Below are 24205 nucleotides of genomic sequence, written 5' to 3'. Positions count from 1 at the left end.
AATCACATGTTCTATAACATAGTTTTTAATTATTCACGTTATATATTACATTGATATATAAAAAATAAATATAGGAACGAAAAACCCCAAGAATCTAAATAATAGAAGAAAAAATGATAAATACAATATTATTTTATCTCACGAATATAGATGTAAAAAGTGAGTTATTTCATTACTTTTTTAAAATATGCATCATATATTTAATAAAATTTATTGTTACTTATTTAAAAAAATTAAAATACTTGTTAAAATTATTATTAATTTATTTTTATTGAATATTTTCAATATTTTTATCTATCATATCACAATAAGATTAGCAAGTCAACAAAACATCAGTGGAAATCTTAAATATTTCTTAGTTTGCAATACGAAATACAAAATATGATCTATACTATACTATCTATGATAACAAACAATTACATATAGGATATCTTTATTTTCATCATAAGATATGATTATATACTTGCATTATTTCGTTACAAATAGTATGTCACTACAGTTATATATGTATAATCCGTATAATCACACTAACTGATAAAATATTACAGAGACCTGAATACTACAAAATATAATTTTATCATCTTTACGTATACCTCTATTTCACATTAATGTCTGTCAAAACGTCAATTTTGATTATTTTTTATAAAGATTGAGTGATCTATACTATTCTCTAATTTAAAACGCTCTAATTTGATATGGATGTTAAATATCGCTAATGCTACTGTCGCAAGTATCAACGATGGTAAAACTTTACTATAAAGAACAGAGAGTATGTATGTATATATGTATATATATATACATACATACATACATACATACATATGTATATATGTTAACTATCCCTGATATCACAAGGCTTGTTTTGTGCAAAAATAGTAATACTTAAGTTCTTTGAATCTTACAGTGCATATATAGCAGCCTATACATTAGTGGGTTTATCAATGTTTTTTCAACGATACAACTGCATCTACACATGTATATATATATGTGTATGTATATATATATATATATATATATATATATATATATATATATATACACACACACATGTACGTAGTACATTATCTATCTACATACATACGTATTTATCTCTAACAATAAGAGTAACTAAAATCGTTTTTTATCTTACTATAAAATATATTTTAACACAGAGAAAGTTTGGCACTTCCTTTGGCAATCTGAAACTGGTTGCACTGGTCTCTTTAATACCTTATTTTCATATCTATCTTGTTTTCTGAAACAATGGATTTTCAATCGATTATATACACCTGCACGCGAGATTTTTAAATATAATGTTCAATATTGTTTCAGTAGAATATTTCGCTCTTATAAATTGTAATGTATTGCCAAACGTCAGATCTGAATAAAAATCGAAAAGAATTATTTATCTCTCTCGCACATATAAATTAGCTAGTTTTGAAACTTGCCTGTTCAAAAACGCGGAAATGAGTAATCAAATATAAAGATGCAATCTTTACTTTAAGCTTCTCATCACCAGTATCGTTTTAAATATATATTTTTAATGAAAATTCTCTTCGATAAGATGCTCTTTGAAGACGTATTTGAAAGTAACTGTTATCTGTTTAGAGAATCGGAGTTTTGTTCGGGCTTCTGTTTGTTACTATCTTCCTGACAACTCTGACTAGATTTCACGGGTTTGATAGACTTTAGTTTCGTGGTTCCGCTAAACCGGAAATTCACATCGCTACAAGTATCGAGTGGATGTATGGTTCCTGTCAAATTTGTTAACGAATCATTACTTGTAACTTCGAGTTTGCTAGTGGGAACCTTTCTTACAGAGCCTAATTCATACGCCGACTTCGACGATTTCAACTTGAGTTTTAGTGGTAACGATATCGATTTTTCCAAATTGGTAGCTGGAACCTTTAAATTACTCTCGTTCTGTGGAAGCGGATTGTTTGCCAGATTCATAGTATCCGTAATTTGAATGTCGATGTTGACTGTTTTAGGATCATTCTCATCGTTGTTGCCTCTTACCACTTGTTCGGAATACTCGTTTCTAAGAGCCGCTAATTGCGCGCGTTGCCTCTGTATGTGATTGTGCGAGTTTGAAAAGAACGAAGAGACTTTCTCTAATTTCGTTGCTAAATTGGGTTGACTCAGAGTCGACTTCAAAGGAAACGGTGTGTCCATGCTGTTATTCCTCAGAAGATTTTGAGATTCTCTTCCAGTCGAATTACTTTTTATCATTCCGTGCTTGTTGTCCTCAATGACTTTTAAAGGATATGATTTGGTGCCAGCATTACGTCGTTTCTCGACCATACTCAGCTGTGCGATTATCCTGCGAACTTCACCAGGGACTTCGATATCGGCACGTGTATCCACTAATTGCTGAATAAATGCGCCTAATGTGGCCACCGTTACCTCAAGGCTGCGATTCTGAGATTCAAGTTTGTGGATAGTCGCTTGTTGCATTGAACGCGCCGTTTCGAGTCTGTGCAAGTTGCTCATAGTAATCTGTAATACAATTCCAGTATTATGGCGATAATAACAGAGAGGAGAGAAATAAAAAAGGCAACAGAATAATATCATATAAAAATGAGGTGAATTTATTGTAAAATTTAGATTAAGAGTAGGAAATTATATCTAAAATTAATTTTATGAGATTTGCCTTCATAATGCATGATTCATAATTTCTCAAATATTTAACTGTAATTATTCTGTATTTTACATGGCACTTTAATATCTACAATATATCTATTAATTGCTCTCTAAATGAATATGTGATTATCATTATTTCAAAATGGCGATTCTAAAATTCATGTACCAAGAATCTCGATATTTGATAAATGTTTCTCGAATTACCTCAAGTTGTTCGCTAAGCTGCGCAACTTCTTGCGTGAGTTGTTTATTCCTTAATTTAAATCTCTCCAAATTCTCCATTTGTGGCTTCACTGATAACATTTCCTCTTGAAGCACTTGATATTCTACTCTGTATTCGTTCAATTGTTTTGTGATTTCCAAGTCGGGATAAAATACACGTTTCATTATGCGATCTAAGCTTTGTTTGTCTATTGCTGGCACACGTGTCTGGAATCAAGAATAGAAATATAATATCGATGATATTTATACAAATTCACTATTCCATTTTTTATTACTTCCAAGTTTCTGTCATTGCTTTCATTTTTTATTTCTTATAATTGATATTAAGGATTAGAATATCATAACTTTACCTTGAGATACTCCATAATTTCTTCAAAACTATCGCAACATAATAATTGATCTTGATGGTCTTCTAATAATGCGACCGATACACGGAAGAGGACTTCAGAGCTTTCCAGAAACAGCAAATCTAAAAAAGTAAAATCAATTATATCACAACATCTTTATAAACGGAATATATATTATTGCGTGTGTGTGTGTGTGTGTTAAATGCAAGAATGTATCTTACCAAAAACTCTGGTTACAAAACCTAAAGGAAATTGGCTGGAAAACAGCGTCAATAACCACGGAGCGGCATATAAAGTAGGTGAAACTTCATGTTTGTCGAAATGATTGTAAATAGCTGGCAAGCGATCGTGTAACAGCCTAGAGAGTTGATATAAGTGTAATTGCAATGCTGCCATATCTGGTAAGTACAATTTTCTAAGTCCTCGGCGAAACATTAGATGCCGTAATAAGAAAAAGGCTTGATCCTCCGCCATCTAAGAAAATTAAGAAATAATATTTTATATAAAAAACTGATTATTGTAGAACAGAATGCAAAATTGTAAAATTATTGAATAAATTCTTAGATAAATTACTGGAGAGTAATGTGAAACTTAAAATTACACTCACATGCAATAGAAGTACTCCAGCGACAAAACTGAGGCCCTGACAATAACCGACTTCGTGATCTAGCAAGGAGTAGGCCTTCAATAAATTGAACAGTGCTAATTGACCAGGTCCCAAGGGTGAACTAAAATACGGGTGACTTGGGAAAGTTCTTCCCAAATCGATAAGGATAGCATGCTGTTGAGATGTGAGTTGCTTCAGGAGAAGTTCATAGGGTGTGTTATAATTTGGAAACTCTTGAGTGTCTATAGGCGGTTGCTTCAAGCAGAACTGTTCAGCTAGAAACTGCCAAACCTCACCTCTTTTTCCCTTCGGTACACCTATATATTCAAAAGAATTTATTTTATATATAAAGAGATTAAACGAAATATCAAATTTTAGAAATATACATAATGCTTGATTGAGATGTATTTTAATTTCTCGTTACCTTGCTTAATAGCGTGTAAAAGCATTTGATTATCACATTTAGTAGAGACTCGCGATTCTTTGCTAACAAGAAGATCCCAAACTTCCATTACTTCACGCGCACAGCTACTAAGCTCGTCGTATTCGAGTTTGATCCTTTTTACCGTTGCCTCCTCTTGACGTTCTGACATTTTATTAGAAAATTTAGACACAACATGAATAGATATGAAATATAAAAAAAATTAAACATATTTTCAGATACAGAAGTGTTGCGTTCTCTAAGCTTACCTCGAAGCTTTGCGTTCTCTTTTTCCATTCTTATAAGTATTAGCTGTTGATTGATCGCTTTCTTCCACAAATCTCGCAATTCTTGTTTCGATCTACGTTTAACAGATATTTCCGGATTTTTGAGAATATTGATTTTTTCAATTTCTGTAGCGTTATGATCTTTATTCGGCGTCACAACTCTGTTTAGTATCGTTTGCCGCCACGAACTATTAGGTTGTATCGTGTTATTTCCATCAATCTCCGTGGGGGATGTTTTTGGTGAATTACCAACTTTTAAAAAGCTGTGAGAAATATAACAAACGAGTAAAAAATAAATGATAAAAATATCAACAAAAAATTCCAATAAAATTATACTAACATGTCCATCATGGAACTCTTTGGTCCGTTATTTACAACTATTTGCTGTTCAGGCGAAACACGCAATGATCTTGGTCTACTAGAGTCCGGCGAAATGTCCAATATAGACGACTGTCGCGAATTATCTGGACTCTGACTTCCATTCTTTTGTATTCCCGTATTCAAGTGATTCGTATCTCTCAATTGCGGGCCTAAGCCAAAATCGTCACGCGAACCTTTTCTCTTCATAAGATTGTCAAAACTATTTGTAAGAGAGCGTTTTGCTTTCATAAATATCGTACTACCAACGCCGACACTTAGATATTGATTGAGAAATTCACTCCTGCAATGTAAAACATCATGTCTGAGTGTTTTATTCGCAAAATATATTTTGATACTAACAGGAGATTTGTACTTATATTGTATATATCTAGTTTATACCACATTACCTATTTTCAGCCGTATCATGTACATGTCTAGCTTGTTTTGACTCACAATGAGCACGCAATAGTCGCATTAAGAATTGATTTTGCTCTCGCAGACTCGAGGAGCTTGCACCAATGTTACCCGCAGCCTCGGCGCCTTTATACTTGCTCACAACGATCTCCTGCTCGTCTTCCGGCAATAATTCCATACGGGAAAAGATAATACTTTGCACTCTTCTATCATTTTGTCCTAAAAATGATATGTACGTATAAAATTGAGTGAAAAAATACACACTATTCTTAAATACAGTATAAAATCTTTACCTTCAATTTCTTGGCATAACTTATTATACCAGTACATAGGACAGTGATCGCAAGAAAATACAGGATACTTCTCCTTTCTTACAACGTCGCAAGTCGTAAGAAACGCTTGACTAATCGCTGCAAAGAAAAATAAAAATTATTATTAGCATAACAAATTTATAATTCTAATAAGAATAATAGTGCATGAGTCTTACTGTGTCATAGATAAACTAAAAAATCTTGCCTGCAACAAGGTCATCTGCGACTGATCCGGACTGGCATTTGAAGACATACCCGATGAAGTATTCTGATTCTTTGCAAATAAATCCAAGGTGCTCGGGGTTTTTCATGCCTTGCGCGCAATTGGCTATATCTTTTAATTGTTTGTGCAAAAGAACCTGCTTTCTATCAGGGCTAATCAATCTCAGATCAAATCGCCCAACCTAGAAAATATAAAATTTATGTATGATAAATAAGTCTGGAAATTAAATGTGTTCTTTCTCTTCTTCTTTTTGTTATTATATCAATACAATTTATTTATGTTAAATAAATTTTTTTATTTATGTTCAATTATTAATGTAGTATATGTGACTTTATATTAATAACGATCGTAGAATAATTAATACCAATACAAACAAAATGCAATTAAAACAAAAAAAAATATTTTTATATTCCGCACCTGAAAAACCATAGTGCGATTGTGATCATCGTTTCCTTTAAGAACAGAATCTCTTCTGCCATTTAAAACACTGCCAGTGGACGCTGCGCGATTTCGCATGATTTCAGGTACAGTGATCTTAGTATTAGCGGAAGATTCGGACGTCCGATTCTCATCACGACCATCGTTTTCTGCGGGGTTGGCGGTTGTTCTTGGAAAAGTCTCCACGGACCCGCTTAAAACTGGCGGTATTCCAAGCGGATTCACGCTTGAAATTAAACTGTTTCCCGACACGTTCTCGATACTGCCTGATTCACTAGCGGTAGATTCCTGAAAATGTAACGGTAAATTTCCTCTTCTACTTGGTGAAAATCCAATCATTTGTTTGCTTGTGACAAGTATGTGACTCTAAAGACAAGTACAAGAAATATTTTTCACAGCATTGTCCGTCATAAAGAGAGACTGGCGAGTGCTAAAATCTAAAATTTTCATTATTATAGCTATATGACTTCTGATTCAACATATCACGAATGTTTAAAACTTGATAGGTTAATACTTGATAGGTGAGAAAGCATTCTTACCGTACTATTTCTCCTATTAATGGAAGACATCATAGCTTGACGTTTCAGCCGTTGGCAATCTGCCAGAAGATTGCTCGTTGACGATCTCGATTTTTCGAGTCCATGAACGCGAAACTTTATCAGAGCGTCGTCAATGAACGATTCCGGTACTTTCGGATGCGATACTTTGATCTTGCCGATATAGAATACCTGAAATCCAAGTGTAAGAAAACGTCAAGATATCATTTATTCTCAAGTTTTAAGTAATTAAAACATGAGCGAAGATAGATAATAGCCAAATCTTCTTCTTAATTCAGCTTCAAGTGAACTTCCGGAATGTCGTTTTATGTGTTGAAGTTCCATATAATGAAATCGAATTTTCCTACATAATTATACTATTGCAAGACATAAAAAAGGGATAATTACTTCGAAGAATTGCGAAGAACTCGGAGATATATCGGCACCTATAGATGTCAAGCTAGCCGCGTTGCTCTGCGACCGCTGGGGCAAGTCCTTATCTCTCTCCATTCGTTGGGCTGCCGAATGTTCCTTCATGTCTTTTAAGGACCCTTTACAACTCTGCAAAAGAAACAAACATCACGGCGTTATATAATTTATCGTGTCGACGCGACGCGTTTATCGTCAAAAAATTGCGTCTATTTGTGAGAGAGAGAGAGAGAGAGAGAGAGAGAGAGAGAGAGAGAGAGAGAGAGAGAGAGAGAGAGAGAGAGAGAAAAGAGAAAACAATTTACTATTATCAGAATATTGTTGCAAGAAAAAAATTCTTAGAAAAAAGAAACAAAAAGTATAAACAACTGATTTTGTTTCAACTGAGATTAATTAATAACTGAATTTTTTCTTTTTTAAATAATACGTATCACATTAAAGGTATAATCCTTGGTTTATTCACTGATTCACTTTTTTCGTTATTTCATTTATATAAGAACGACTTGGAGTAATAAAACGTTCGTTATCTTTTCAGTGACTTTTGCTCTTACAATTTTTACTATGTTGCGCTATAAGGAAATGCAAATTCGCAAAAATTAATTATCTGTAACTTTCTCCGTGTGAGAGAATATTTTCGCCCGAGAAGAAAGTCCGAATTTAGAAATATTCCGAGATACAAAACGTTACGACGGGACCATTGATATACTAAACGGATTTCGCAAGGAAACGTGCATCAAACGTGGCCGATGGCCGTGGACAGAAATAACTTATTTCAGCAGCACTCGTGGACTGCATGGCTCTCATCCTCCGTCTTTGTTTCGAAAGAACTCTCTCTCTCTCCTTCTAATTTCTTCCCACGTTCCACATCTGTTGATGCACATCGTCTTTGTGACTTCGCTGGACTTCGCCCGAAAAGATACTTTAATTTAGCTCTAGAATGCACAATAAACAAAGATTCGGCGCGTGGATCAAAAGAAAATTATAATAAGTTACGACGAAAGAGAGAGAAAGAAGAAGAAGAGAGACGTAATAAAAATAAAAGTAAATTGAGATTTTGGGAGATCTAATTTAGATACCGTAAAAAAAGCGATTAATTTAGGGATTGTTGAAAAGGAAAAAATTAACCTGAAGTATAGTCAATATGATGAAAAAGATAAATGTCGCAGAATTAAAAAAAAAATTTATGCGTTCAGTAGCATTATATATATTAATATATAAAATACATTTATTTTGTCCCTTTTTTAGTTCGGAGCAATTTTTATATAAATGTTTTCATGACTTTTTATTTAAGGAACTTTTGTTGAACGAGTCTTTTCCTCGACATACATCAGTTGATTTCCGTTGAGTCCGTTTGATTTTTTCCACACTGGACGTTATTATATTCTTGATGTGGGATTGAGAGCGACATAATTTTCCTAATGAGGTTCTTTAAGGCCGATAGCACGCAAATGAAAATTACAAAGAACAGGACAATATGCGGCGCGGCGATATTATATACTTATTATACGACAATAAAATAAACGTCGTAAACACTTGGTTTTTATAATAATAATCATAATCTCTGATGACGTGGAGGGTCTGCATAACGAATGATGATCCTCCTGCGAGTGCGATTATTCATTCAAAAAGCTATTCTATCGCGTGTATATTTGAACAAATACCGGGAAAGTTTGCCTGTTTAGTGACACAGAAAGAAGACAATTAATAGAGGGGCTTCTCGTATCCAATTAAGGCACGTGCTTTGTTATGTTCTCTCCTGTGCTTCCGCAAAGTTGTGCAGTATTATTGGTATCCGATGGAAGCGGCCTTTCGTAGAGTTTATTTAACTTCTCATTATGCTCGACGTCACACGTACGTCATTAGGGATTTTCCGGCGATTAATAGATAACGTTAATATGATCTCTTGTGTTATGGCCACCTTGTGACAAAGGTTCATTCCAATCGGAGGGGTGGCCTTTTCGGCAACAATCCCCAACGTGAAATAATTAATCAATCGAGACAAGGAGAAAGCAAAAATAAAAATAGATGTAAAAACATACAATTATAGTTTTACGATATAATTTATAGACATTTTATCAATGTTCGGATATTATATTATATTGTATTGTTTATTGAAATGACGTTTTGCCAATACCTACATACATTTCGCAAAACTAGAATTGTGATTTTAATTTTAGAAGGATAAAAAAAGGGAGGCATTCGGTTTTCCCCCCAATCTAAAAGCCGCGCACATATTTTTCTCAATAAAAGCAATTCGCCGGGCGATGAAAATAGACGTTTGAACTATTTCTCCCGATGCTATTTTCTTCTGGCACTTGGCACTTTGCGTGCGTTGAGGCTAATACATTCGACTTTGTCTCTCGATCCCAATTGATCGAATTAATTTTGTTGGCATACGTCATCCGATGATCGACGAATCGATGCCATGAGCGTGATGGCAATTAGATTCACGTGCGAGAGCAAAGTTAATGCGTGCGTGAAGCCGAGTTTCGTTTCAATTGAGACGATATCGCGAGGATATACTTGACCGTTCGTTTACGGATATATTCCTGCTCAAGGACGAGCGTGATGCAAATTGTGCGAAATTGTGAGAATAAAAAATTTATTTGTTGTTTCTTTCCCATTCGCATGACTCCATTGCACTCTCAATCAAATATCAGGAGAGTTAATAACAAAGAAGCTCTATTTAAACATCCAATTGCACAAGAAAAAATCTTCAATTTAGTAAATGGAGTCACAGTTGTATGCGCAATCTGATATTTACCAAAATGCAGACAATTTTTTTTCTCAGTGTGTAATATATAAAATAATGTAATAACAATACGCTTTAATTGATTCTGTTTAATTTCTTCCTAGGATTATCGAATATGTTCTTAATTAAGTTGCTGTATGCTGGTATAGTTGTATTAATCGACGTTATTAAAGCGGGATTGACGGACAAGGTATATTATCTTATAATATTTTCAATTGCTCTGCATCTATCTTTAACCCTTCTAGGGGTTAGCATGACCCCATAAATTTTTCAAAGCAGAATTACACTAACGATATTACACTTACTTTGTGATATTTTTTTTCAATATGTTAATATTAAATAATTAACTAAATTAATATTGCGGCAAGTTTTACAACATTTCAAGAAGGTTCAGTAATTTTTTCAAATCAAAATAATAAAAACTTTAAATACGGCAGCCAATTAAAGTCGCTGGGGTCGTTTTGATCCCGGTGTGACTATTATGAAACTGTAGATGATGTATAACCACGTTAAGGAAAAAAGTTTAAAATAATTTTGACAATTTTGTTGATATAATTTGGGTCAAAGAACTAAAACTTGACTTAAAATTGCTCCAGAATTTCAATTACGATTTAAGCTCTTAGTAGCTGGAGTTAGTAAATCATACCTTAATAATCGTATAACTATTACATCATATTTTCACTTTTAGTAATGCCGGTTTAAGTATTTGTGTTGTGAAGTAACTTAATAACAATTAGCGTAATTCTCTAAGAATCTAAATATTACGTGTTAAACATATACACAAATTTTAATGTCAATGTTAATGACGTTGCCAGTAATTAAAAGATATTTTTCCGCTTTTATTAGAAGGATTAATGTGACGTTTTCACATACAACGAAAAGAAGATTATGTCTACTCGCATTTTACAATACGCGCATGAAAAATTACAAAGGTGCGTCAATGTTGTTGCATAAAAAGCAGCTAGAAAAGATACGAGTGCAATAAATTAAACAATATTAAGCCAATATAAAGAAGATAATTTGAAACAGCGTGCGTACTTTTCGTTTCGACTGCATCAACCTTGTTGAAGACATCATTAACACGCGTATGTTTAATCAAGTAGAAACGATTACGTAAATTATTGAGTATCATTGATAATGTATCATGATAACTGTGTCCCTTTATTCGATCGACATTTGTCACGCAATTAAATAGTCCCCGAAAATATAGAGTTTAATGCTGCGTTGGTCAGCGACAATTAATAATTATCGAATCTGTATCTATCTAGCTTTTTGCTAGATTTCGATTTAGCATAAATTTCCGAGAATATTACGCAAGTGTGACTCCACATGCAAAATTGCATCGCACAGAGCAGCGCAGGAATAAAAGTATATCTGCGAGAACGTGTAATTACGCTGTATACGCTTTAAAAGCGTTACGCGATTCGCATTTTATCGTCGCGGCCGACTACTAGTTAGTATACCGCGAACAACGCTTTTTGCACCCGAAGAGTTCGCGTACGCTACACTGACAGTCATTATATGTATAGCAGAAGGGTCGGAAATGCGAAGAGCTAATTTATTCCTCGCGCGAATCTCCCTCAACCACATGTCGAGACGCAAGGAAAGAATCATTATTGTCTTTCTTTCTCCCACGAGCGACCTCGCGCTGTACGATGCCTCATTAGCAGTCGCGCGCTCAAAGCACGATGATTATGTAAATGCACACACATGAGAAGCATAACAATGCATCGATTACTAATAATTAGTGGTAATGGAATAACTGTGTCACTTTCGATCGACATTTGTCACGCAATCATCAAAATGCGGGGTCCTCGAAAATAGGATTTAATGTTGCGTTGGTCAGCGACAATTAATTTATCGGGAACATTAAATAGCGTTACCACGGTCGAAAAGCCTTGACGATTATTAAAGTCGGAACTTCGTTCCTTTGTCTCTTGCAAAATAATTAGTAATACAAGATACTAGATGTAATCGAGATATCTGGATATACTCGAGTGTTGGCAGTATTAGACAGAACATCTTGTGTTTTAGAGGAAATAACGCTCCATATATGATTATGCAGGCATATTGTTCTGATCCGTTCACAAATGGCCGAACTTTCACCTGCGAGCTGGGTTAAGTTTATTTAAGCGCTATATGAATATTATCGGTAACGATATAATATTTTATAATATAGTTTCACGTAATGAAATCTGTTCGTGTAATAATAGATGAATTTTATGTAAAATTATTCACATTTACATTCACATTCACATTTGATATTTGAACTTGCTTTTATGTAAATCGATGGAAACTTTTAAAGAGTTAACATAACAACCGTTGCGTGTATATGTACAGAAGACAAAGAAGTTATAATTTGTTTGCACTTCTAAACTGTCAGTAGAGATTTTATACACATATAACTATTCACCCATAAAATTTCAACTCCGTTTATTAAAGCGATATAACTTATACATAATAATTATAATTAACGTGATTGGATCTGAAAGTTTAGTTAAATTAATTCTGCATAAATCTCGGCATAAATCAACGAGTATTAATATTACGTAAAGCTTATTTCCGTCGTAAGAAGTGGAGCATTAAATATTTGAATGGACTTCGAAATTTTATTGGGACGATGGTAATTTATTGAGATGCGAAACGGTGCGAAGTAAATACGCGCTGAGAAGAAACGCATATATCTACCAGTATTTTTCTCGATGCATACAAGATATAAGTAATCAAATTTCCTAGAAATTTTTCCGTGTGACGTACGGTCGATATATCGTTGTACGTGACCGGCAGTGACAGAGAAGTACGCGGAGCGATCTCGGAAAAAAAAACCTGTCGGTTACCATCGCCCACTGTCATTTGCATATGCAGTAAACACGAGGTTGATGAAACGAGGAGAAAAAAAATTATTAGTCTGTAGAGTGCAGTGTTTCTCAACGTTCTTTCAATTCGTAATCTTCTTTCAGTCTTACGTTCCTTTCTTTCTTTCGCTCATTCTTATTTTTCTTCGTCATCTTTTCCATCCCTATCTTCCCTCACGGATGCAAACAAAAACCGACACTGATCACGATAGAAGATCGGACGATCTATTTAGAAATTTTATATATACGTTCCATTAAATGTTTATTATGTACAATATTAATGGATTGCATTTCTAGGAGGCCATTAGCTCATGCCGAGAACTATTGCCGATAAATAAACGCTTCGATCAATCAATTATCGAATTATTTTACCGTCAGATCGTCCGGTTCCACCCAGTTATTACCGCGTTCCTAAGTAGCGTGCACGAGGGGATCGCCACTTAAAAATTCTCATCACGAATGCGATTACGATAGATGATGCAGTTTCAGTTGCTTCCAATAATTTATATACATGCAGAGTTAATGCGGGTTTTTAAACTAACAAGGTAGCAATTATCGAGTGCAGCGGTCATCGAATGTTTGCTCGTTACACGTGCAAGCGTATCGACGAGCATCGCGTGGGGGCATGATCGTATAAAGGTTCTGTATTACAATTAAGCCCGATGTAAACCGCGTTGAGAGGATTCATTGCCAAGTTACAGGCAGAACTCTGCAGAACTCTCGCATGTGCAGTGTGCTCCACTGCTCCATATGCGACGCGCTTGCGTATGCGAACTCGCTGCCAATTTTCGCGATTACGTGTCTACGTAAAATTATCTCATCCCTCAGTGTTACTGGAACTTTGGCGAGAATTAGTGGGACTTCGACCCAGACTTTGGCCAGACCTTCCGGGAATTCCGTCTATGAATAAAATAAGCGTCAGAACGGGAAGCTTGAAAATTTGTAAATAATGCGCATTTTCCCTGTTAAAACTCGCGGCAAATGAGCATGCAAACGCATCGAAGAATCCGGCAATTCGGACAGGAATGTCGACGGTAGAAGCTTTCATGCTTCTTACGAGGGAATCGGAACACGGTCAGTCAACGGTTGCTGGCAGGCCGACTTGGGATTTCACGTCGCTTGTCCGGCGATGTAAATTTAGATCGGTGTACGTTCGGTTTCACAAAAATACGCCTTTCCGCTCTAGCGGAAGGAAGGAAAAATAGATACGGGATATATAATAATTTAGAAACGAGAGAGTAATTTTTCGAATGGTATTATAGGGATCCTGAAATGTCATCATATATTATTAAAGCAAATCTTGACGCTTTTCTTGCGAATTTCTAGGTGGAAGTTTGCAAAACTTATCGCTAAAACAAAGAAGAAAAAAGAGAAAAATGTAGTATGCACGTTTCTGGACTGCATGATAGAAAGGTTTTGTGATATACTATGTGACCAACCAACATTTTTTGATGCAAAAGCTAATTAATTTTGCAACAAAAAAATGTTGTTCACATAGTATAACAAAACCTTTCTCTCAGTGTGACGTTTCCATCAGTGACGTGTTATCTGCACAATCTTTTGATTTTCAATCGCTATGTGGGAATGTTGGGATACATAAAACCAGATGAGCTTTAATTCAGTGTCACTTGCGATTACCGCGGATCTTTGGCAACGATAAAGCGGTGAAGTGTGCGATAATGATGGCTGGCAGATTCCGTGATAAGAAATCTAGGTGATGAATACACAATGAAGAAAATGAATAACGCCGTCATTCGCCGTGACGTATCGAAGCGACACGTTCCACTCGGTAGCACCGAGTTAGCTTTAATTAACCCTTTGCCGCGCGTGTCATCAGCAATTACAGCGAAATTTCTCGGCATCCTGAACGAAGGATGTAAGTAACAAGATTTTCCAAGTCATAGTTTATCTACATTTGTGCGACGTTCATTCAATTTCAGAAAAATTATAAAAATTCTGAAAGTGTAAAAAAAATCGTTTCAGAATTAATATGAAACAATACTTAAATTAAAACGATACGGAAGAGAAATTCCAACAGAAAAAATTGTCCAAATTCTCTTAACATTGTCAATTGATATTATCAAATATTGCCTCACTCGTTTAATAACGTCTGATAATGATAAACAGATAAAAAGACAAAGAGACAAAGAGAAAAAAAACGCGGAAGCTGTTTATACTTCATCTACGTCCAACTTCAGAGAGACACGAGTTATAGAAAATAAAATTGCGTAAATAACTTTAGCGGTCATGTATGACCGAATGATTCGCCGAAGCATGCAGTTTCACTAAAACTATCAATGAGAAGTGAACAGACACGCTACATCATTACCTGTCACAGATGTGATTTATGTAATTACGCAATTTACGTAACTCCGAAGTATGTACGGAGGATCGTATCAAATGCGATTTGAACGCGAGCTTCGAAAAAAAAAAGAGATCGTGGCTGAATTCGCGACTGTATACCAGTCGCTAAATAAAGTGCACACGTACTTGCGCATTCGGCGAAGCATGATCTTCCGATGCCCTGACCAAGGGCTCCTTAGCGACTTTGCTGCCGTCGCTGTAAGACCTGTAGGGACTGGAGGCTGATATCGGTACCGTTATCATCTTGACTTCTGATCCTTCGCGCAATAAACTTCTTCTATAGCGTTATTCTACCGGTCTCATGCAAAATAAATTTGCACACCTTATTACACTCGGTGTTATCTGATGTCTGTTTGTTCTACAAGTAAAGTAACACGATCTTCAGCCGGTCGTCGAAGTGTCATTGACCGAGATCGGAAACAAATCGTTTCATTTTTCTTTAACTAATAGTTTTATTCCATTAAGGCTAATGAATATATACGATTGTGGTCGCGCTAAATCTTTCCGTTAAAAATTTTCCTTCGCGGGCCCAATGTCAATTGCTTTTGATAATTGAGAGTATTTTTCCAGGAGCGAAAAATATCGTAAAGAACACAAGTAGAAGAGCTCTCGTGAAACGTGCTAATCGATCTGTGCGAAAATATGTAAATGTACAGTTGTGAAAGTAATCTTAACGAAAATCTAAACGAGAACTTTCAAAATTTTATACCAAATTACCACCGTGATTTTTTCAATACGAGTATCAACTTTACATGCCTTTTTTAAAAGTGGATTTTTATATAAATGTACGCAATAGAATCGAACTGAAAGGCAAAATAACAATTTGCCATTATTTTTAGCTTGTAAATATTTAATATAACCAAATCGTATATAATAATGCCAATAATCTCAATATTTGTGCTAAAAAATTGGAAGCTCCAGTTGGAAACACGGCAAAGGGAGCCTATCCCAAATTATTAAAAAAAAAAAAGAAAAAATGCCATTCTTAAGACTTCTCATCGTCAAAATTTATCCGAGTCAAACCTACGGTAAAATCTTAACTACCCATCACTGTTATATTTTTTCAGCGTCGGTGCAACGCAGTTATATTTCGCGTGAGTTTCTTCGCGATTTCAGAGACGATCTTGTTTTCCCGCGGCACTTTGCAAAACGTGTTTTCGCAGTTCGCGTCGCTCGTCGTCTTCGCTGACGGCCGAGCAAACATAGACTGACGTATTGGAGCACGGCGACGCCATCCACGGGACGAATGAACCACTCGACTGGTGGTTGCGCGCTGTCAGGTAATGCACGGTCCCTGTTTAGCACACCCAATATTCCTCAAATGTGAAAACAGTGGCGCAGTTACGGCCAGACGTTAGAAGGGGTTGGTAATCATGATTTTTCGGAGCGGGTACTCGCCTATATATATATAGTTTATTAACTTTAGCATAACAGCCAGAAAGTGGACTTGGTTTACAATCATTTCCCTAATATTCATTCATACACACACTCCTCTTCATGCTCCTAAATACCTAATAACCTATTAAAATTTATAACTTTACAAAATTAAAGATTACAAATTATATATATGGCACATTTAATATTTAATATTTTACCTATTTATATTTATTAAACCTATTTAACAAAGCACGCACGGGCCTCGATTCTTATTGAATCTTATTGCACTAACTACTTATCTCACAGCCTCTCTCACAACCTATTGACTTCCTATATCTATCTTTTTCTTTCGCATCCCTTTCCCTAACAACTTTTAGCAATACCTCCGCTTTGGTGGTGTCCAATTTATCATGCCAAAGTTTTTCCAACCTTTCCTTACTATCCTTTCCTAATACTGTAAACCATTCCTTTGTCTTAACGCAATCTGGGTACTCGCCTATTTCCACATGAATGGCATTTTTTTTCCTTTAACCCTCGGGGGGGATCCAAATGATTTCGTGTAAATGAAAAGATTAAGTATATTTTGTCCTCAACTTTATTTATAATGAATTTAATATCGCGAAGGATTTTTATATATTATTTAAAGGGATATGGAGATTTCAAAAAATATAGCGTGCTAATTACAATCGATTTGAATGCTTGATGAACTGCATGTGCAAAAAAGCATTAATCTGCAAAACATTATATTCTAAAAACAAATTTTAACGAAAAATGCTGCTGATTCGGAATAAGTAAATTTTAAATATTTACGCTATATACAATTTGAAATTAATGAATTTTATAATTTCAATAAAATTATAATAATATACAGGTTGAAATAAAGACTGAAGTAAAAACAACGAAGATAATTTTGGCCTTATTGCGGATGATATATTAATTTCGCATTTACGTATTCGTAGATACGTGCCTGTCTTAACACTATACCTCTGTTATCATACGTTCTCTCATTTATGCGGTAACTCGTCGCAATTTACATATTCGTATTATCGCGAGTCGCGGGTGTATACACACCTACGATATGTCTTTCGTAAACGGAGATGAAACGGCGAGACGATAGCGTGCGTTTGATGCCAGGCGATGCATAATCAGGTTTGTTCCACCAAGCGACCGCGATTGTATACCAGAATGGAGCCGATTTCTGTTCGGAATGAAATAAGAATACCAATGCGTGTGCCAGTGAACCATGAAAGGTCCTTTCGTTTCTTTTTCTTGAAATTGCGTAAGCCGTATTTCTATTCCTATGTGGTATGTTACTGTTGCGCTCGTGAAGGACACGTAGAGCGTCATTTTTAATCGTTGAAAAGTGCGATGGACAAATGTGCAAAAGCGACACGCGCGCGACATTTCGTGACATTGCAAATAACGCTGAAAAGATTTGGAAAAAAATTGTCAAAGCTCTTCCCGCATCGTTTCAAGTATCTCTAATCAAGATCATCAGCTTGATGACTAATTGTACCGTAATTAATCCGTTATTAATTCTGTTTTACTTAATAATGAATTAATGAACAGACATTGCTTTGATATCCTGCTCTCGTGTCACAAGATATGTTTACATTTTGCATAATTTGAACACATTTTAACATAACGTAAGAAGCTAAATTGCGTTTCTTTATATCAAGTATCGTGCATTTAATGCAAGACGCGAGTAGTCACGAGCTAGACAAACAAAAAGTGGGATCGTCAGAGGATTAACATTAATGGCTTAATAGAAAAAGCGAATATAATTAGAACAGCAGTACTGGAAAATCCCAGCAGTGCGATCCCGCTCGATCACATGCGTCATCTGCAAAAACCATGTGTGCAGCAAATCCCGGATGATAACATCAATAGAAAGAATATGTGTGTAACACATCGACCAGGGACTGATTAACGTTACACTCTTGACAATCGGTGGTATTATGTAGATTGTAGAGCTAATGTGACACTATGTTATCGATCCAAGAATGCTATCTTCACATTGATTTAAATCGATCTACCAAAGAGAAAGTTATGTAGCATCGACCATTATTTTACTGACATTTGAAAAAAATAAAATCTGAAATTAACGAAGTACAATACTAATCGCTAGTTCTTTGCTACTTGTTGATATATTAATCTCACTATATAATATAATCCATAAATATATTTTAATCATTTAATATATATCAAATACATATATTTAATAAATAAGTAAATAAATATTTATATATCTAAATGTTCTGTCGTGCAAAAAAATACATATTAAAAAAATATGCAACATAAAATGCAATATTAATATTCGCATGTAATGTCGCGTGCAAATTATTATGCAAAGTGTTATATTTATTCTAGAATTCAGTGCGCTGTTCGCGGAAACGTAATAAACCATGTTGTACAGAGAAGCAGAAAAACAAAATTAATCACCGTTAACACGTCGATTATCATGATAATCATCCACGACCGGTGCTCGACTTTTCAATAGCGCTCTGGTGATCACTGATGATCGGTTCGAAATTTTTTTTAAACGCTTGTGAAAAAGAAACAAATGTACCTAAAAATCTAATGACACAAATTAGCCAAATAATAAAATGTAAAGTAAAAACTACGTTATTCAACACAATCCATGAAGATATAGTCTTACTTTGTCATATCATATTTGTCATTAATATTATAAGTAGTTCATCCTGCGTGTACTTATGATAATGAAAATTCTACTATGGCGCATACGATAACACATAGTAGACAACATGTTAAGCTAAGCTTATATTTACTTTCGTGCTGATGTAGTGAATCTAATTTTGCACGCAAGACAAGGAAACGTGCTATTATAATCGAGATAACCTCGCATTATCTTATCGAGGCTTATTCATAATGGAGACATCGATGGGCGTTTCTGATATTTATCGTTTCTTTGTGATGATAATAATAATAATAATAATAATAATAATAATAATAATAATAGGTGCATTATATTATAGAGTGTGTGAACTACATTTTATCGGCGATCTCAATAAGAAAACAGAAAGAAGTAGAGGCTGTTTTTTTTTTATTCGCTTATTTGAATCGTTTATAGACCGTCGTTCAGGTACGTAAACTAGCGTTGTTTATACGTAAAAATTTAACTTAGTACTGACTTGACATACTATACGTTTATCTTCGCGTTTCAGCCGATCAGCGACGAGCAAGTTTGGCGCAACAGCGCCAAAAGGTAAAATAAACATAACAACTACGTATGTTACATAACGTCCTGCTAAATGTTTATCACGGTTAAACAGCGTGACTAATAAAGGTTGTAAATAACTGCATATCAACAAAGGCTCGACTCGAAAATAAATAAAAGAATAAAACTCGCGGATGCAGATCGCGTTGTGACAAACAAGATGGCAATAAAATATAATAATTGATATGGTATACGCAGTTTTAAGTCTAGAAATTTTGAAAGTTTAGAGAAACATAATATAATATAAATAAATTTCAGGGGTCTACATTTTAAGACGTATCAATTATTTTGCCAGGAAACAATAATAACAAGTTGTTTTTGTAAATAATAACAACTCTAAATCTCGTGGCACGTGCTGGCATGTGTGATTTCAGGTGATCCGGTCGTTCGTTTCGAGTCGAAACTCGGTCGGCTAAGTACGCGTTTCAGCTTCAGGACGCGATTGACGCGAAACGCAGGAAATCTTTACCGATGTGCGCGATGGTTCACCTTTTTCGGATGCGCGGCGGCCGCGAGGCGCACGGCCACTTACCGGAGGTGTGCTCTTTCGCTCCCTCTCATCCCGTCCATTCGAAAATCGGCGTTAACTTTAAAATCGAGCCACTCCCAGTTGACTTTCACCGCGCGATTACGCGAGGCGAAGCGAGTCGAAGCGAGGCGAGCAGGCAAGGCGAGACGAGGCGAGGCGAGTCGAAGCGAGATTTCAATTTAAATGCCTCGTTTTACCCGCCGCGTGTTACGCGGCCCCGCACGAGATACGCGGATTGAATCCGCGCGACACGAGCTGGCAATACGCGGCGCGCAAGCGATAGTCTTGACGATTGTTAAGGACAAACTTAATAATAGTCGCGGCGAACCGACGATATATGACCGTGGCGCACGATTGGCTGTCTCTAGCGAACAGCGATTTCTCGGCGATTGGCTACTTTATGCATATATATCGACGATGATCGGAGCCGCACGTAAGAAACACGTGCACCAGAAGCAATTAGAATGCTGGATTCAAGCGTGAGAACAAGAATACACAGAAAAATAAAAAAAAAACAAGCTTTAAAAAGTATAAAATAATACTTTTAAGAATCCCTTTCATTTTACACAAATCTTGATATGAGATTATATTGGGTTAAACGAAGAAAACCTGCTTGAATGAAGTCGTTTATATAGTTAAACGAAGTTTTATATTTCAATTAAGTTCAAGTTAAGAAAAAAAGTTGAAATAAAAAGTTGAAATTCTTATAAGATTATATATTTTCTTGCGTACCTATATACAAGTATATTAGAGTGTTAATTTGATACTTCTTTTTTTGTGCAAGACCAGTGGTCTGATAAACAAGATGATAAGAAACATAATTCGACTAGTCTCTGGTACGAAATTAAGTTTAGAAATTTCGATACTCGTTTGAAGAATAACGGAGAGAGAGAGAGAGAGAGACGCGTGTCTTGAAATTTATGAAATTGATAGGTACCACCAGAATCAATTGGAATACTTTTAAACACGAGAATGAGAGCAGGACGAGTAATGACAAATAAGATAGTAAGATGACATAATTTGATTAGCCTTTGATACGAAACTGAGTTTAGAAATTTCGATATTTGTTTAGAAACGCATGTTTTGAAACTTGAAATTGATAGTCACAGACCTAAAATTGTGCACTGTTATTAACAATATTAAAGGATAAAATTTAAACCTCCAATATTTTGAGTTAAATAACATTTCATTATTTTTAACTACCATGTGTGTCGAAATTTATTATTTTAACACAAAACAGTATTATTTTAACTCCATTTAGTTGAATTAACATTGTTAAGTTAACGACATATCGAGTAGAAGCAGTGGCGACCTATACAGGAATAGTTAAAAATGACTCAAATTGAGTACAATTTGACACTACGAATTGATTGATTGATCGTTTAAAGGTGCTTTTTCACGTGGGCGTCAGTTGACGCTCGAAATCAAGTTCGGGTAAGTTAGATTAGTATAATGACGCCGATATTCTGACGCGCAATGAAAAAGGTTTTCATGCGTCAATTTTTGGAACTCGCGTAGAGATGCCAGTTGACGCTAGAAGTTGTAGAAGTTGGGAAATCTGAACTTCTCAGCCCATGAAATCGCGCCTTAAAAATTTCGATGCTCATTTGGAAACGCGTGGTTTTTAAATTTGCAATTGCCGTGTCATCAGAAGTGATTGAATACAACGCTAAATTCAAGTTTTGAATTTAAGAACAAGGACAATATACACGTTCAAGAAATCCGACAATGAGCGAGAGCTTAGAGATGAATATCATTTTATAACAGTGTACACAGAAAAAAATAGAACATTCTTGATTTGAAAATATCTTTAGTTTTAACGTGGAAATGTTGAAATATAAGATTACATTGCGTTTTAAACTTGTTTGAAGAAAACTTGGTGGAAATGAAGTTCATTATGCAGTTCAACCAAGAAAAAAAAGTTGAAATAAAAAGTTGAAATTCTTATAAGAAAAAGATACAGATTGTTTCGTATATAAGCAAGATATATATAATTTTCTTATTTCAACTTTTTATATATCAACATATTTTTTTCTCGGTTGAACCATATGACTTCGTTCGCAACCAAGTTTTCTTCGTTTAACGCGATATAATCTCATTTCAAGATTTCCGTTGAGAAACTAAAGATATTTTCAAATCAAGAATATTTTTTTCCTGCTGTGTAATAATCATTTGAAAATTTGGACCCAATAGAAATTCATTACACGTGAAGTTTGAAGTCCAGAATAACTCAATAAAAGAAAAAAAAATTCCTCTTGGGAAAGAATTTGCGTAATAGTATTCGCCGCAAAGATAAGCTATATCGCTTAAAATATCATTATGCATCGTGCACGCACGTATAGCATATACACATAACAACACGAGGAATAACAGCTTAGCTATAATAAGAATATTAATGAGTGAGTTTTCACTTTTTTACACGCCTTAATTAAATATAAGACCTGTTCGCGAAACAAATATAATTTTCTTTCATCCTAACTTATATCGCGCTAGTCCAGAAGTGCGGTGAAAACGAGAACCAGGCCTATATTTTCACAATCAAATATTATTCAAACACGCGAGTCCTTCGTCCTTCCGCCGCCGACTTCTGCGGGGATTTTTCTGTTACGTTGCGTTCGTGAGAGAGACGTTGTGCTCCCGTGAGATTCTCTCGCGCGCACTTCTCCGAAATCTCTCGCGATTCGCAATTGCAACTGGTCGCAATTGTCTGCATTGTCGCGCGACAACGTCAGTGGAGGCTACCAGGCCCCCCGCGATTAAGCGCGCCTCGTCAATTGCAGCGCAATCACAACGATAACGATCGCCAAGAATTGTGGAAACTCTTCCTGTTTACACGCTACGTGAATAAAGCCTAAAGCCGCAATTATCGAGCAACGGCGCACGGTATACATACGTTTGATATACGTTCTACCGCGCGCCCGAGTAGGGAAAAAAAAAAACCCGTTCGATCGCGCAAAAACATAACCTAATTTCGCAGGAAATTCGCGAGTTTCGCGACGGGGTCGTGCGTCCTCGTCCAAGGATTTCGCGTTCACAGTAGTTCACGGGATGTCTCTGTCGTGGGAGGACGCGACGCACTTACCTCACTACTAGCGACTCCACACACTCGCTCCAGTTGGCCCGCCGTGACGTACGCGACTAAAGCAAATCGGCGAGACTCCCGAGTCCTGCGGGAGCTCCGCTCGACGCCGCGCCGGAGCGATCCTCGGATTTCCACCGGCCACCTTCGCGACAACCTCCGTCCTTATTATTCCCGTCCACGAATCGCCGTTGACGATCCCGCCACGCTCCGCGTCGTCCGCCGCATCTCATCGGGTATACGAACCGCGGAACCACTGACACTGACTGCTGGCAGTGCTCGCGATCGCTCGGAGGAGTGAGGTGAGGACACGGGAACTCGCAACTCGCGGCACGAAGAAGGCACTCGTGCGCGTGCGACGTTAGTACACCACCTGCGTGCGACACCGTTCTGTTTGGTTTGGTTCTATCGGTTCTCTGCTCGGCGCCCTCGGCGGCCGACGACACTCGACACTCGCTTTGACGACCACTGCCGCGGCTGACTCGCTTTTGTTTACTCTCAACGGCCCTCTGTCGGTCGGAGGAGGAGAGAGAGGAGAGAGAGAGAGAGAGAGAGCGAGAGGGGGGGGGTGATGGGGATTGTGGGGAATGTCCTTTAATCTCGCCACAGATTACGGGAAGTGAAGACTGCTTGACACGTACCGAGTATAGCGTCGTCTACAATACACGGAGTAAAGCGTGGAGTAAGGAGTAAGAGTAGGCAGGAGTAAGCAATAGTAAGCGTTGTGTCCTGATTGGCCGAGCGTAAGTATAAGAGTAAGAGTAGGAGTAAGAAATAAAATTAATTTATTTCGC

The 24205-nt window shown here is 36.2% G+C and overlaps 1 protein-coding gene across 7 annotated transcripts; it reads right to left on the bottom strand.

The window, feature by feature from the left end:
• Positions 1–416: 416 nt before the first annotated feature.
• Positions 417–24150, bottom strand: Plx (PTB_TBC1D1_like and TBC domain-containing protein plx). 7 transcript variants are annotated; one of them, XR_013257516.1, is made up of 17 exons: positions 16216–16420; positions 15315–15546; positions 7197–7349; positions 6792–6980; positions 6232–6540; positions 5797–5995; positions 5574–5690; positions 5274–5499; positions 4847–5167; positions 4489–4769; positions 4223–4384; positions 3799–4115; positions 3413–3665; positions 3195–3313; positions 2827–3051; positions 1428–2478; positions 417–1234 (listed from the first exon to the last, which is right to left on the bottom strand). XR_013257516.1 is itself a non-coding variant. In XM_077409822.1 (16 exons), exons 2-16 carry the CDS (start codon positions 15429–15431, stop codon positions 1576–1578), a joined length of 3891 nt encoding a protein of 1296 aa, XP_077265948.1. In that variant the 5' UTR covers positions 15432–15631; positions 16216–16420; the 3' UTR covers positions 417–1575. The 7 variants fall into 7 exon arrangements, 6 of the variants coding, with proteins under 6 accessions (XP_077265948.1, XP_077265947.1, XP_077265949.1 ...); XM_077409822.1 differs by having other exon boundaries at positions 417–2478; positions 15315–15631; XM_077409821.1 differs by having other exon boundaries at positions 417–2478.
• Positions 24151–24205: the final 55 nt, after the last annotated feature.

The sequence above is a fragment of the Temnothorax americanus genome, unplaced genomic scaffold (genome assembly GCF_048541705.1).
Source record: "Temnothorax americanus isolate GAGA-0224 unplaced genomic scaffold, ASM4854170v1 Scaffold27, whole genome shotgun sequence".
NCBI lineage: Eukaryota > Metazoa > Arthropoda > Insecta > Hymenoptera > Formicidae > Temnothorax > Temnothorax americanus.
This window is presented reverse-complemented; position numbering and strand designations above follow the sequence as displayed.